Source organism: Rhinichthys klamathensis, unplaced genomic scaffold (genome assembly GCF_029890125.1).
Source record: "Rhinichthys klamathensis goyatoka isolate OS25496 unplaced genomic scaffold, OSU_Roscu_1.1 h1tg000362l_1, whole genome shotgun sequence".
NCBI lineage: Eukaryota > Metazoa > Chordata > Actinopteri > Cypriniformes > Leuciscidae > Rhinichthys > Rhinichthys klamathensis.
In genome coordinates, this window is record NW_026606871.1 from 399,932 (window position 1) to 415,930 (window position 15,999).

Sequence of the window (15,999 nt, forward strand, 5' to 3'; positions counted from 1 at the left end):
TGAAAGGAAGACGCTTTTAAATGGTCCCGTGCTTCTTTGTGTTCGCAGTCTGAAGACCGTCAAAGGTTTCTCTTAAAGGAACACTCCGACTTTTTGGGACTTAAGCCTATTTACCTTATCCCCCAGAGTTAGATAAGTCCATACATACCTTTTTCATCTCCGTGCGTGCTATAAGTCTGTTTGACGCACCCACCGCTAGCCTAGCTTAGCACAAAGACTGGATGTAAATGGTTGCAGCTAGCATACTAATCCAAATAAGTGACAAAATAACGCAAACATTTTCCTATTTACATGTTGTGATTTGTATAGTCACAGAGTGTACAAAAAACAAAGTCACATGAGACACAGACATATTTTAACCGTATAAATACTGGGAACTATATTCTCTGAAGGCGAAGCACTGCTACTTGGGCGGAGTGATAACCGCAGCACCTGAGACGCGGCGTGGTGAGGAGCAGAGAGCGCGTCTCAGGTGCTGCGGTTATCACTCCGCCCAAGTAGCAGTACGGAGATGAAAAAGGTATGTATGGACTTATCTAACTCTGGGGGATAAGGTGAATAGGCTAAAGTCCCAAAAAGTCGGAGTGTTCCTTTAACACACGATCACACACACTCGTACTACGTCATCACCAGCAGATCAAAGTTCAAAGCATTACTAATATTATTATTTCTAAGGAATATCATACAACCAAGAAATTTTTTTTAATCCATGTTTTAAGATTATGTTCTATTGTGCAGTATTTGACAAAAAAAGCAATGTTTTGTTGTAAATTATTTGTTACATTTTCATTTGATTACATTTTAAAAGCTTGATTAAATTGTTAAAGTTTATATAAAGTTGTATTAAATCATAAAACACAGAATTCACACTGGTTGACGATCACACTTGATCTGATTGGTTACAAGGTCGTTTGTGACGTCAGAAACACCAGCGATTTCAAACCGTGTTTTTGAGACTGTCTTTGGTTCACTGCAGTTTTAAGGAGAAAATACTCGAGTATACTCGTAGACTTACACATGGTTTGTCTAAAAGCATATTAAAAACACCACAAAGACACATAAACAACATTAAAAGCTTAATGTTTGAATTACCTAATACAGTACATGATTAAATCATCTAAATCCAACACATTTATTTTCAGTGCGTGAGACAACCAACTCCATGAGGTTTATTTTACACTGTTTGTACAATTAATTTAATTTGTACTTTTAGATGTTATAATATTTTACTATTTTGATGTCTTTCTAATTATTCTATGTATTCCAAAGCTTTGGCAGTAGGCAATTGTACAGTCATGCCAATAAAGCAATTTTGAAGAGAGAGAGAGAGAGAGAGAGAGAGAGAGAGAGAGAGAGAGAGAGAGAGAGAGAGAGAGAGAGAGAGAGAGAGAGCTGGAGAGGGCGGAGCTTAGTGCTCTTTTGTTGATGCTGCTGTTTGAGACTCTATCACTTCTGCCTGTGAGATGCCGAGAGATTCTTTACCACAGACCTAAAAAATAAATAAAAAAACTACATCACATAGATAATAAATTAATTTTGATAGAAACATGGGAATTTGGGAATATACTCTTTATTTGACCACCACAGCCTGCCTATGGAGTGGTAAGAAACCTAATGGACATTTGAGTATATGTGAGCTTTGTAGAATTATGTTCAATAATAGTTCCTGCTTACTTGTAAGATTACAGAGTTACAGTAAATGTCTGCTGAATTTGTATTATAATATTTCAGCTGTGACATCAAATAAGGTTGATGTTTTTTTATGCTTATTTATATGAGGATACAAGCCAGAATATTGACCGGTCTGATCAAGTGTAAGGTCACAGCTTTATGTTGGCAGTTCATTTGCAAGTTTATGTGTGTCTTATATAATGATCAGAATGAGAGTTAGTTTATCTTTATTTTTCTAATTGCAATGTCTTTGCTGTATAATTAGGTTCTCGTTCTGTTACCATTTTTCAGCAAGTCTTTAAATGCGCTTCCATTAGTGCCCGTGAATATGCGGTTACACTGGACACTTTGTGTTTGTGCACAATATGTGTCTCTGATATTGGCAGATCTCTCATCTCTGGTGAATAACAGGTGCATCGTGGAATAAAGGAAAAGCCTGACGTAATCTGGATGTCCTCGGTGGAATTACATTATGAATGGATGTGATCTTAAGTGAATTACACTGGGAGAAAGATCCCTTAGCTAGATGAGAGATGGCGGCGAATGAACTTTAGGAAATAAGCTAGAGTTAACTTTGCTTTTTACTTAAAAAAAAAAAAAAAGAATATCTTGATTAACTTTGCTGTCCAAATCTGGCAACAAAAATAGCTAAAGCTTACTTAAAGGGATAGTTCTCTTTGAAATTAATTTTTGGTATGTTTTAGCTTACCTCAAGGGCATCCAAGATGTAGGTGTCTTTGTTTCCGCAGTATTTTCAATTTTGATATTTTTAGGTCAAACCGTTCTTGTCTGTCAGTCATATAATGCAGGTCTATGGTCACCACCTCAAAGAGCATGACCAGAGAAGTCCAAATTAAACATGATTTAATGACTCGTAAATGTAAGTACACATTGATGGCCTAAGACACGAAACGAGCGGTTTGTGTGAGAAAACGAACAGTATTTATATCGTTTTTACCTCTTGTAAACACAGCCAGGTCCAAGTGATCTCTAACGCGTGAGTATGTCACTCATTGTTTACACAGAGATTTCGGAAGTATACCTTTCACTGTGAAGATCTAAACATATTTAGATATACAGGAAAAATCACAATGGAAGACGATTTCGATATATCAACAGACAACATTGAATTTTTTCAGAGAGATCACTTCCGGCGCTTGCCGGAAAAGGCCGAAGCGCCGGCGCCCTCAGATCACTTGGACGTGGCTGTGTTTACAAGAGGTAAAACCGATCATTTTCTCACACAAACCGCTCGTTTCGTGTCTTAGGCCATCAATGTGTACTTACATTTACGAGTCATTAAATCATGTGTAATTTGGACTTCTCTGTGCATGCTCTTTGAGGTGGTGACCATAGACCTGCATTATATGACTGACAGACAAGAACGGTTTGACCTAAAAATATCAAAATTGAAAATACTGCGGACACAAAGACACCTACATCTTGGATGCCCTTGAGGTAAGCTAAAACATATCAAAAATTAATTTCAAAGTGAACTATCCCTTTAAGGAAAGTGCTTGAGTCTGATCAGTCAGACGTCCTGCTGGAGATTTAATCACTGAAACCCAGCAGAAACGCTTTGCTGAGAGTTTCAGATCAATACGAGTTCGTCTGAATGTCTCTGTTGATTCGCCAGCACTCTCTCTCTTTCTCTTGAACGTCTCACTCACTCGCAGTGAGGGTCAAATCTGCAACCGTGTCACATTGTTCGTTCTCTGGCAGTGTCACTTCAGGGAGAGCATCAGAGGAGACTCTACAGAGACCTGATGAAAGACTATAACCCACTGGAGAGACCCGTGTTCAATGACACACACTCACTCACTGTGTATTTCACCTTCAGTCTCATGCAGATTATGGACGTGGTAAGTTTATTCATTCAATAATAAGAGATGAAACACTGAATATTCGGCGGATAAAGCATGACCATGAACGATGCTTTCGGTTAATCCTAGTAAATTTGTTCTGCCAGCAGGTTATATATCACAAGTCTGTTTTTATTGAATATTGATGGAGCAACAGATTTAGTGTGAAAATAAATCATAAAAGTTGTTTGTTTGTTTGTTTGTGTGTTTGTTTAAAATCTTCTAAATGTTTGAGGTGGTGAGGAGGGCCTTTTACCCGGGGTAAAACCAGCATGGGGCAAAAGACACACAGTATTGATACAAATACTAGCCAAAATAATACGCGTTTAATAATGTTTAAGTTAATACTTAAAGGGTTCCCAGATAGCACACGTGGTACGTATGCAACATGTCTGTTAAAGATCACTTCATCTGGAAAGCATCTGCTGTTTACTAACATCTGATAGACATCTTTAACCCTCTGGGGTCCTTCATTTTAGAGTCACACTCAGGACCTTCGGGTCCAAATGGGCCGGAAGGGTGGGACTAATATTTATTTTTAAAAAATCTTTTTTTTTTTACTTGTTTTTTATAATATTTTTTCTTTTCTTTTTTGGTGTTTTGAGATAATTTCAAAAATAAAAATGATTTATAATTAATATTAATGCAATAATTATGACCCATTTTTTGAGATGGTCCTCACTGCAGAACATGAAATCCACGGGGAGGAGTCGGATCCAGATCCAACTCCTCCCACCTTACATAGACCTAAACCTACCCATCTCCGCCCCCTGATCCCTAAACACACCCCTAATCCCTAAACCCACCCCTAATCCTACCCATCTCCGCCCCCTGATCCCTAAACACACCCCTAATCCCTAAACCCACCCCTAATCCTACCCATCTCCACCCCTTGGATCATGATCCGACTCCTCCCCGTGGATCTTATGTACTGCATTGAGGTGCTACTGCATTTTTTCCCCATTAAATATAATAGAATTTTTTTTTTTTTTTTTTTTTAGCTGTATTTCATTTAAGAGTCAAGCCTAGGCCTCATGAAAGCAATTTTTGAAATGAGATGGATGCCATCTGGTGGACAAACTGAGCATTTTAAAAATTCAAAACCCATATGTAATCTGAATTTATTAGTGTGTATGTGTATAAAAGTGTGTTTGTGTGTGTGTGGATGTGTCTGTTTTGCACTCTTGATGTTTTATAGATTCACCCCTTCACTGTTGTGTGCTTTTTTTTTCTGGATCGTGGCTAATTTGTAGATTGTACGCACAAAAAAACTCTGTATTTTCACATTTTTGCCAATTTCCCATTCATTTCCTATGCGGGTCCATTTGGACCCGAAGGTCCTAAATGTAACCATTTTTTTAGAACCACTTAGACTATTCAAATCCTGTCCCCAATTTTTTTGGGTGTTCATATACCAAGTACCAACAAAGTCACCAAATTTCGGACCATTCCGAAGTGACGCACACACGTCAGCAGCGTCTTACGTCAGCGGCGGCACTGAACGCGGATCCACAACAGAACCGGAAGACAATACAATGCTGAATAAAGTCCTAGTTTTTGTTATTTTTGGACCAAAATGTATTTTCGATGCTTCAAAACATTCTAACTAAGCCACTGATGTCACATGGACTACTTAATAAAATAAAATATTTAAAAAGTAAAGTAACGATTCTGAAAGCATTCCAATATGATGGTTTCATTATAAATGTGGTGATTATCTCTAAGGTAGAAACCCAACTTAATATATGATATTTCCCATCTGAATCTGTCATGTCAACAACTGGAAAAGTCCAAAAAAGGTATTTTGTGCCTTTTACCCCAAATACCATACTTTAACATATTCTTCTGTTATTGAAAAACTGTTGCTTTTATTACCTTGAACAGAACTGAAAATCATTAACAAGACCTTTGTCTCAAAATATAGACAACAATTTTTATGTCACACAAATCTAAAATATTTTTTAAAACATTAAATATTACATCAAATTAGCCTCAGAATCAACTTCGCGATCGCGTATCAGTCAAATTTCAAAAGTGATTGTTAAGAAAAGTGCTGAATTTTTGTGCCATGCTAATTTAAAAGAGATTTATAATATGTATAATGTATAAAATTAATACCCCGATGTACCATTGAATTGTTTCTGATCACTTCCACATAATTTTCCCCATCATTCAACTCTTTCATGGAGTTTTTGCCAATACTGAAAGATGTTTCATCAGCTAAACAACTGGCATTTTCTTAAACAACAGTACAATCCATATTTGTATCCCTGACAGCCTGTTTTTAATTCCTGTCAAAAATTAAATATGATGCTACCCTGACTTCTATAATTTCAGTTGATTTTAATATCTTTCAATCTGTAATCCAGATAACTTAAAACATATAATATAATAAACTATAATATATTTTCATTTATTTGCAGTTAATGTGCAATTTAGTGTGTGAAAACATTACATCCAGTTCTCACTTATATATTTTATTAAGTATATTATTTCAGTAAAAATATGCTAAAGTGTACTCTTCTTGACCCTTGTCTGAAGAGTTAAGACTATGTAAATTATGATTTTAAAACATGTCTTGGAAGCGTTTTTTCTCAGTTTTTATCTTATCGGTGCATCTTTGTCCATCTACAGGATGAGAAGAACCAAGTACTTACAACCAACATTTGGTTGCAGCTGGTAAGACAACAACACACACGTCAAACGCTTTCACAATACACATCTTTCAAAGCAGCTTTCAGAAAGTCATGTTTAATGTTCATAAAATCTTAATGCCTTGTAGTCACACTTAAGCGATAATATTCTTTACATTTTGTGATGATACAAGCAATCAAGCACTTGAGATTCACATGCTGTTTTACATGACTATAATCTATGTATGTGGATATACTTGTGTGTGTGTGTATATATACAGTATATATATTCTGTATGGTGTGCCAATGAATTTGAATACCTTATTAACGGTGTTAGAAGATCTCAGCAAGTTCTTGACTTTGCTCCATAAAATAATTCTTAACAGAATTTATGCATTATAATTCGTGGTCATGTTTCCTGAATACAGTAATATATCTGCCCTAAGCTCTTTAGATTCTGAAGGGCATTTGACATTTGATTCGGGTTCAGATTCAAGTTCACATGCCTAATTCAGTTTGCACCAATCACACATTTTAAAGTTTGACTTCTGTGCGTTATGTGACCTGCAGTTTGTCTCTATATCTTAGTACTGGTATGACTACTATCTTCAGTGGAACTCCTCTGAATATCCTGGAGTGACGAATGTGAGATTCCCTGACAGTCAGATCTGGAAGCCTGACATCTTACTTTATAACAGGTTTGTTCTTTACACAGGGAGATATCGAAAAATTCATACGTATCATTAGCAAGAAAAGGGTTCCATAAAAACCAAACGTAGCTTTTCAAGTGTAAATCCTGTACATGAAGGACTTCTTGAAGAGTGGTAAATTGCCTGGAAAGAAGTGCTGGGAATGGACACTGAGTTTGCACTGTGTCATGGAAAAAAGGTTTGGCCTCATTTGTTCCTGTCTGGAAAAGCAGGAGTAGATGTAGTAGAATCTGCCACAGAAAATGCAGAATTCGCCTCTACTTTGAGGTCAAATAAATCAGGTCGGTGAATCACGAAAATGGAAGCTAAAATGCAATCAAATTTGACCACTGGTGCAAAGTTGCAATTTCATTTGATTTATGTATTGGTTGTGTTGGTCCGGACAATCATGGTGTTTTCCTCAGGGATTTCTGAGACTGAATTCTTTATTCTTGAACATGCCTCCATTACCTGAATGAGAATTAATGTAGACGAACACATTTGTGAAATTGAAACTGCAAGGCAATTTTAATTTGACATTTTCCAGAAATCCTGTGCTTAAAAATTGCATTTACTTTGCATTGGACTTATCAGAAGTGTTTCTAAGTGTTCCCCTGAGATGTTCATGTCTCACACTCTTGTGTTAAAATGAGTCTTGTGTTCTCCACAGTGCCGATGAAAGGTTTGACGCCACATTTCACACTAATGTGCTGGTGAACTCCTCTGGTGCCTGCCAATACCTCCCACCAGGTACTGTTCAGATGTGTGTGGTGCCACATGTCATATTTACCACTTGGTCTAGAAAAAAAATTATATTCTACAACAGTTGGATTGCTGTGGACGCCCATTTCAAGCACAGAATGAACAAATAAAATGGGTACTTGTAATATAAAATTTAAAATAAGGGGTAAAGTCACAATGAACAAAGTCACAACTTAGGATGTGTTCGCAGTTCGCACTTACAGTTTGGTTCTCTTGATCCGGACCAAAGAAGAAAATAATAGGATATACATTTAGTGCTGGTTCACTTAACATTCACAGTCATTTTTAACACCAACCCTAAAGATACAAAACAACTTTTTTTACACTTTTTTTTTTTTGTCCTGACCGAACCAAGAGAACCGAACTACAAGTGTGAACACACCCTTAATCGAACACCCAAGTTTGTTTTAGTGGAACCAAACTTGACGAATGTGAACACACTAAAATAGGCTAAACTGTGTAAAGTCACAATTACCTGGCAGAAACGCATCACTACTCAATCTCGATAAGCTTATTCAGGGGCGGCCTGACCTATATGTTTCACCCGTTTCTATTGAAACAGGCCCCGCCCTCCAAGGGGGTCCCCAACAGACCAGCAAAATCCCATTCATTTTCTCCGTAGCGTAGGATATTGATTTTCAGCCATAATGTCTAAACCATTCAAGGTCTAAACCATTCTAAACCATTCTGCTCCTATAAAAGCCACAAGGTATGAAATCAACCTTGTTATTTGCAATCTTCTGGAGAAATACTACACTACCCACAATTCTAAGCAAAACACATGACGTCTCTGATTGGTCAAACTCGCGGTTACCATGGCGACGTTTCCCACCCCCGCGAACGGCTTAAGCGATCTGAACTATAATATTGGTGCCTATTCCTTGCCTTTTTTGCCGTTAGGTTAAAATGTTATTTTGAGCTGGAAATGAAACGTACATATGCCAGTGGTGCTGAAAAACAAAAGATATCGGACAACAAAAGAAAAGCTTTATTCAGTCTACCAAAAGTGAAGTGAAGTTGCCCTGCGTGAAAGGGCGAGGCTTATGCTGCGTTCCAGGCAACCTGTAACCCGTGTTTTTTCAACTCGTAACTGGGAGTACATCGATCTAGTACGAATTCACGGGTGGGAAGTCACGGCTTTGACTGCCGTTCCAGTGCACTTTCACGGGTATAAGGTTGGAAAAACACGGGTTACAGGTTGCCTGGAACGCGGCATTATTCCAACGTAAAACGCTGTATAATTGTATATAGTTTTAATCAAATAAGGTTGGATTATTTCTATGTTGAGCTGCCTGTTCATGAAGCTGAAAGTGCACGTAATAAAATAATATACCATTGATGCAAACCAACAGGAATCCTTGCTTAAAGGGATACTCCACTTTTTTTGGAAATAGGCTTATTTTACAACTCCCCCAGAGTTAAACTGTTGAGTTTTACCGTTTTTGAATCCATTCAGCCGATCTCCGGTTCTGACGGTACCACTTTTAGCATAGCTTAGCATATGCAGCAGCAGGCGCAATTATATGACGCAGCGCCTGAAAATAGTCCCCAGCTCGGTAACTTCCAACGTGACCGGGACTAAGTGCCTGCGCCTGCTGAACGCATGGTACGGCAGTAAAGTTTCTTGATTATTACGCAGGAATGAGAGTATAGTTCCTAGCCATATCAGCCTAGAAAATCGCAACTTCACATTTTCCGTCGGTCTTAGTGCACAATGTAGCTACAGAAGTTTTAAATAGGAAAAATATCGAAACTCTTTGGTCATTTTTTTTTTAGAAATGCTAATGGTCTTGTCCACTTCAATGATGTATGCTAAGCTATGCTAAAAGTGGTACCGCCAGAACCGGAGATCGGCTGAATGGATTCAAAAACGGTAAAACTCAACAGTTTAACTCTGGGGGAGTTGTAAAATGAGCCTATTTCCAAAAAAAGTGGAGTATCCCTTTAAGGCCACCGCTGAGCTTATTATAACACTTTTTTGTTGTGGAAATAAAATAGTGACAAATAATCATGTATGACAAATTGGATATTTATGCAATAATGCTTTGCTTTAGCATGATGCTGCATCCACATCAGTAAGTGTCAGAAGAATGAAATCCAAAACCACTTTTGTATTGGCCAAAAGTTACGTAGTTGTGATAACCTCTTTGATGTGAATGTAGATTTGCCCGTTCAGCATTCGCCTCCACTACTTCATTTAGTTTTCTCCTCTTGTTTCTCGCTGTGAAAGCTGGAGCCGGCTCTATCCCGAGGTAGACATTTGATTCATGAGGAGATGTAGTCCTGGCAGTGAGTTTGCAGTAAATTCTCGATGTAGTGACATTAAAGAGATTGCCTTCTCCTGAACCTCCACAAAGCTTTATCAGAAGCCTAGTTATGCTTTATGGGAATGAAAGCACTGAGGCATCCATGCTAAATTACATGCGTATGTCTTTACTGGCACCTTCAATTTATGTTGTGGCAGCCGCCTCATTGAACAGTTCCCCAAATGTTCATTTTCATCACTGTTATGGTTCATATAAATCGAATTTTCACATTTTTGCATGAGATGTAAATTTATAATAATAATAGTAGTGATGATCAATGATAAGCATTTGTTTTTTTTATTATAGTTAGTACTATTATGGCTTAAAGTGCTCTCAGATGAAGATTTCCCTCCACTGAAAATCACATTTATGTTCACAGGGATATTCAAGAGCACCTGCTACATCGATGTCCGCTGGTTCCCCTTTGACCTTCAGAGGTGTGATCTGAAATTCGGCTCCTGGACGTATGGCGGGTGGTCTCTGGACCTGCAGATGATTGATGCTGACATCACAGGATATATCGCTAATGGAGAGTGGGACCTTGTGGGTAAGGTGATGTACTGTAAAAAAAAAAAAAAAAAAAAAAATGATGCATGTTGTTATTGGTATTTTATTGCTTTCCTTACTGAGACTTCCCTTGTGAAAAAGAAGTGCACTTGTGCCATTAAAATCTATTTCAAAAATTATACTTGTAGATAATATAATATTAATCAAATTAAAAGTTATGTAAGAGAGTACACTTTCATAACTGTTTCTTTAAAAAGTGCACTTTTGTAATAATGTTTTAAAATGAAAAGTTTACTCTAAAATGCATTTTGTTTAAAGACGCTTGACACTTTCTTGACACGTTGACTAACATGCCAAAGTACTTGATTCTAATTTTAACATGCAATACATCAAAAGAAAGAACAGCCCCTCTGCTTTAAAAAAAAAAAAAAAAAAGTTTTATTCTACAGTAGATTCATGCATTCTTTTTTTTTTTTATCAACACTTATGTGGGTAAGTTTCATTCAGCAAAACGTCTAGTGGTTTAAAAGAGAATACAGTCGAATGTGCCTTTTACCCTGGTGCGCCTTTAGCCCTGTTGTACCCTACTCTTTTTTTTTTTTAAGTTTGCTAAAGTTTACTTCTTTCGGGGAGGGGTTGGGTTGTTTAAAGGGTTAGTTCACCCAAAAATGAAAATTATGTCATAAATGACTCTCCCTCATGTCGTCTCAAGCCCGTAAGACCTCCGTTCATCTTCAGAACACAGTTTAAGATATTTTAGATTTAGTCCGAGAGCTTTCTGTCCCTTCATTGTAAATGTGTGTACGGTATACTGTCCTTGTCCAGAAAGGAAATAAAGACATCATCAAAGTAGTCCATGTGACATCAGTGGGTTAGTTAGAATGTGTTGAAGCATCGAAAATACATTTTGGTCCAAAAATAACAAAAACTAGGACTTTATTCAGCATTGTATTGTCTTCCGGTTCTGTTGTGGATCCGCGTTCAGTGCCGCCGCTGACGTAAGACGCTGCTGACGTGTGTCTGGTGTGTGTGTGTGTGTGTGTGTGTTCAGGTTCTGTTGTGGATCCGCGTTCAGTGCCGCTGCTGACGTAAGACGCTGCTGACGTGTGTCTGGTGTGTGTGTGTGTGTGTGTGTGTTCAGGTTCTGTTGTGGATCCGCGTTCAGTGCCGCCGCTGACGTAAGACGCTGCTGACGTGTGTCTGGTGTGTGTGTGTGTGTGTGTGTGTGTGTGTGTATTCGGGTTCTGTTGTGGATCCGCGTTCAGTGACGCCGCTGACGTAAGACGCTGCTGACGTGTGTCTGGTGCGTCCGTGTATTCGGGTTCAAATAAATATGGTCATAAAGTCTTCCTCTGTGTGGAAATCCTTAGACATGTTTGGGAAGATTGTTTTGTTTCCAGCGTGCGTCTCCCTCAGACTGTGAACGAAGCTCAGGCGCACCAGACACACGTCAGCAGCGTCTTACGTCACACACACACACACACCAGACACACGTCAGCAGCGTCTTACGTCACACACACACACACACCAGACACACGTCAGCAGCGTCTTACGTCAGCGGCGTCACCGAACGCGGATCCACAACAGAACCGGAATACACACACACACACACACACACACACACACACACACACACACACACACACACACACACCAGACACACGTCAGCGTCGTCACTGAACGCGGATCCACAACAGAACCGGAATACACACACACACACACACCAGACACACGTCAGCAGCGTCTTACGTCACACACACACACACACACACACACACACACACACCAGACACACGTCAGCAGCGTCTTACGTCAGCGGCGGCACTGAATGCGGATCCACAACAGAACCGGAAGACAATACAATGCTGAATAAAGTCCTAGTTTTTGTTATTTTTGGACCAAAATGTATTTTCGATGCTTCAACACACTCTAACTAACCCACTGATGTCACATGGACTACTTTGATGATGTCTTTATTTCCTTTCTGGACAAGGACAGTATACCGTACACACATTTACAATGAAGGGACAGAAAGCTCTCGGACTAAATCTAAAATATCTTAAACTGTGTTATGAAGATGAACGGAGGTCTTACGGGCTTGGGACGACATGAGGGAGAGTCATTAATGACATCATTTTAATTTTTGGGTGAACTAACCCTTTAACTATGACATTATCACATTACACTTTCTATTTATGGCGATATTAAGTATTGGTGCACTGACCTTAAACCTTGTGACAGTCACAGCCCAGAAACAATGTGAATGTACAGTAACAAGTTTGAATGGTCATTGCACAAAACATTAACTTTATAAGGTTACCACTTATCTGTGACTCAGAGGTTCCAGGTCGAAGGAATGAGAAATTCTACGACTGCTGCAAGGAGCCGTACCCAGATGTGACGTTCACCGTGGTGATGCGGAGACGGACGCTGTACTACGGTCTGAATCTGCTCATTCCCTGTGTGCTCATCTCCACTCTGGCTCTGCTCGTCTTCCTGTTGCCGGCCGACTCGGGAGAGAAGATCTCTCTCGGTGAGATAGACACTCTGTCATCATTTTAAAATGTTAATGAATTGTGTTCATTCAAGTGTGGATTTACAACTCTGTAATTAGTTTGAGATGTCATGCTTTCCTAAACATCCTTGCCTTGAATTTTTGGGAAGGAAAAACAGAGTTTCTACAAGGGACGCAAGATATATCGGCCACCATATCGGTATCGTCTGTTATCATCCCGATAAGAAAATTTGGCTGATATATTAAAGCCGATAAGTAATGTATTATTTCCTTCAGCTGAGACGCCTCAGATGCGCACTGTTCAACATGATGGTTTTGCATTGCTTGAAATATGATTGGAATCACGTAAAAAAAGGAAAAATGCAGTAAAGTGCAACATGTGCAGCGCAAGTCTGTCATATCGGCTGTATAAAATTATAATAAGAACATTGTAATTGTGTGTTTGAGACATGGCTTTTAATGGTGAGATTTATGTTTTTGTAATTAGGCTGTAAAAAAGATTTATCAGCTAATATATCGGTTATCGGCTTTCAAATCTAAAGAATTATCGGTATCGGCCAAAATGTTCATACATGCGCATCTCTAGTTTCTACCTTCCACTCCACGTGGGAAATCATCAAGACATGAGCCGCATTTCCACCATCAGGCCAAACCGTTTTCGTTGCTTAACCGTTCCATTGCGTTCGGTTTCAATTTCCTCCTCCTTTGGTGGAAAAGCAGCTTTTAAAAGAAATTACGCACTTCACCTTTAAAGGGATACTCCACTTTTTTTTGGAAATAGGCTCATTTTACAACTCCCCCAGAGTTAAACTGTTGAGTTTTACCGTTTTTAAATCCATTCAGCCGATCTCCGGTTCTGGCGTTACCACTTTTAGCATAGCTTAGCATACATCATTGAAGTGGACAAGACCATTAGCAGTTCTCAAACAAAAATCACCAAAGAGTTTCGATATTTTTCCTATTTAAAACTTGACTCTTCTGTAGTTACATCGTGCACTAAGACCGACGGAAAATGTAAAGTTGCGATTTTCTAGGCTGATATGGCTAGGAACTATACTCTCATTCCTGCGTAATAATCAAGAAACTTTACTGCCGTACCATGAGTGCAGCAGGCGTAATGATATGAATGAGAGTATAGTTCCTAGCCATATCAGCCTAGAAAATCACAACTTTACATTTTCCGTCGGTCTTAGTGCACGATGTAACTACAGAAGAGTCAAGTTTTAAATGGGAAAAATATCGAAACCCTTTGGTGATTTTTGTTTGAGAAATGCTAATGGTCTCGTCCACTTCAATGATGTATGCTAAGCTATGCTAAAAGTGGTACCGCCAGAACCGGAGATCGGCTGAATGGATTCAAAAACGGTAAAACTCAACAGTTTAACTCTGGGGGAGTTGTAAAATGAGCCTATTTCCAAAAAAAGTGGAGTATCCCTTTAAAGGGGTTTATTATGTGAGCCTCACTCTTATACGGCTGTAAACATAAGAGCATAAATGTCACATTTGCCATTTTAAAAATCATTTTATTTCTCACATCGGCAGACTTATCCTTCCTTTTTTGCTGACTTAGTGAAATTTCCACATTTAAACCAACACCAAATGAAATTCACTTTGGCACAGGCACACGATTTATGCGGCCATCGCTGTAAGCTACTGTAAGTGGCGTGTAGTGAGATTGATGCAGTCGGAGAGCTCTGAAGGACCAATGCCTCTGTTTATCAGGCCTGCTGGATTTATTGTAAAGGATCCTGCCACAGTGAGTGAGGGAGCGCTCTGGAAGAGACTGAACCTCAAATCACAGCAGAACACGATTTATTTTTTTCATTTTGTCATTCCTAAATGGTATTAGTGTGATGAAGCTGCCAACATTACTTTGCACAGAGTGAGTCGTTGGCCGTTGCTCTGAGAGTTATTCAAGATCAATACTCTAAATACCAGCAATAACGACAGTACATTTAAGTTTCATCTGATATAGCTCTTCTTATTTTATCTTATCTACTGTGATTAGGACACTAAATTATGATATTTTATAGTAACCAAAATATGATTTAAGCCTGACTGCTTTTTTGCATTCTCTTGGATCATCTTGACAGTAATACACTATATGGGACTAGTTGTCACATATTTCCTCTAATTGAATATTTCTCATAGTGGGTCTGTTTTTTTTTTTGACAGTTACTGTATAGACAAATATTATAGTGTACACTAGCTGTTTCAAACTCGCATATTAGATGCATATGTATATACATACATGTATCTAGTTCAGTGAAACTCTAGATGGCACAGGCTGATCGGTCCTTTACATGCAATCTGCAAGCAATCACATCAAGGGTGTAACTTTGGTTTGAGAAGTGGGGGGGAAACAAAATGGGGGAAATTTTTTTACGATTTGAATCCCATTTCCTGCATTTACATACATTTAGGGACAATGGTGATACAAAATCCAGGAAATAATTAAGTTGATTATAATGATAAATTCTGCCAAAAATAAAAGTAGGCTACTAAACTATGTATAACCAAAAAATTCCTTACTTTTTTATTGTTTAATAGGGGCCGATTGCCAAGACTTGAGAGAATCATTTTATAAAGTCAAAATTTTTCATCATTAAAGGCACAATATGTAAGAATTTTTTAATAAAATATCCAAAAATCACTTGCACAGTGTGATATATTTCCTGCAGTTGTGTACTTACAATATCCCAAAAGTCTCTAAAGATTTTTTATTTCAGAGAAATTCACATTTTAAATAAGTGGCCGTCCAGGAAAAAAATGTCGCCTGTCAATTACGCAATATCAGCGCTATCCTCGGTTTCCGTTCTGCCACAGCATGACGTAACCATGGCGACAGACGTGGACAACTGCGTAGTCCGTAACGTTTAGCGGCACCAGAGCCCGTCATTCTCTGGCGGCACGCAGTTCTTGTTTCGTTCAAACATAGACTATCCATGGCAAGCAGACTTTGGGACAAACAAGGAGAACTAAAATGAGGATCAATATCAGCGTGGCGTTTTTGAGATGCCGAGAGCTCCACGTCCGCGACTAACTTGGACTCGA

At 38.6% G+C, this 15,999-nt stretch overlaps 1 protein-coding gene across 1 annotated transcript in view; it reads left to right on the top strand.

Moving 5' to 3' along the window:
* Positions 1-1,537: 1,537 nt before the first annotated feature.
* Positions 1,538-15,999, top strand: part of chrna7a (cholinergic receptor, nicotinic, alpha 7a (neuronal)) — a 29,064-nt gene continuing 14,602 nt past the window's right edge. Inside the window, exons 1-7 of the mRNA XM_056233187.1 lie at positions 1,538-1,602; positions 3,394-3,533; positions 6,168-6,212; positions 6,755-6,864; positions 7,526-7,605; positions 10,303-10,470; positions 12,769-12,963. Coding sequence (XP_056089162.1) covers positions 1,548-1,602; positions 3,394-3,533; positions 6,168-6,212; positions 6,755-6,864; positions 7,526-7,605; positions 10,303-10,470; positions 12,769-12,963 — 793 coding nt within the window. The 5' untranslated portion in view covers positions 1,538-1,547. The remainder of the gene's footprint in view (positions 1,603-3,393; positions 3,534-6,167; positions 6,213-6,754; positions 6,865-7,525; positions 7,606-10,302; positions 10,471-12,768; positions 12,964-15,999) is intronic.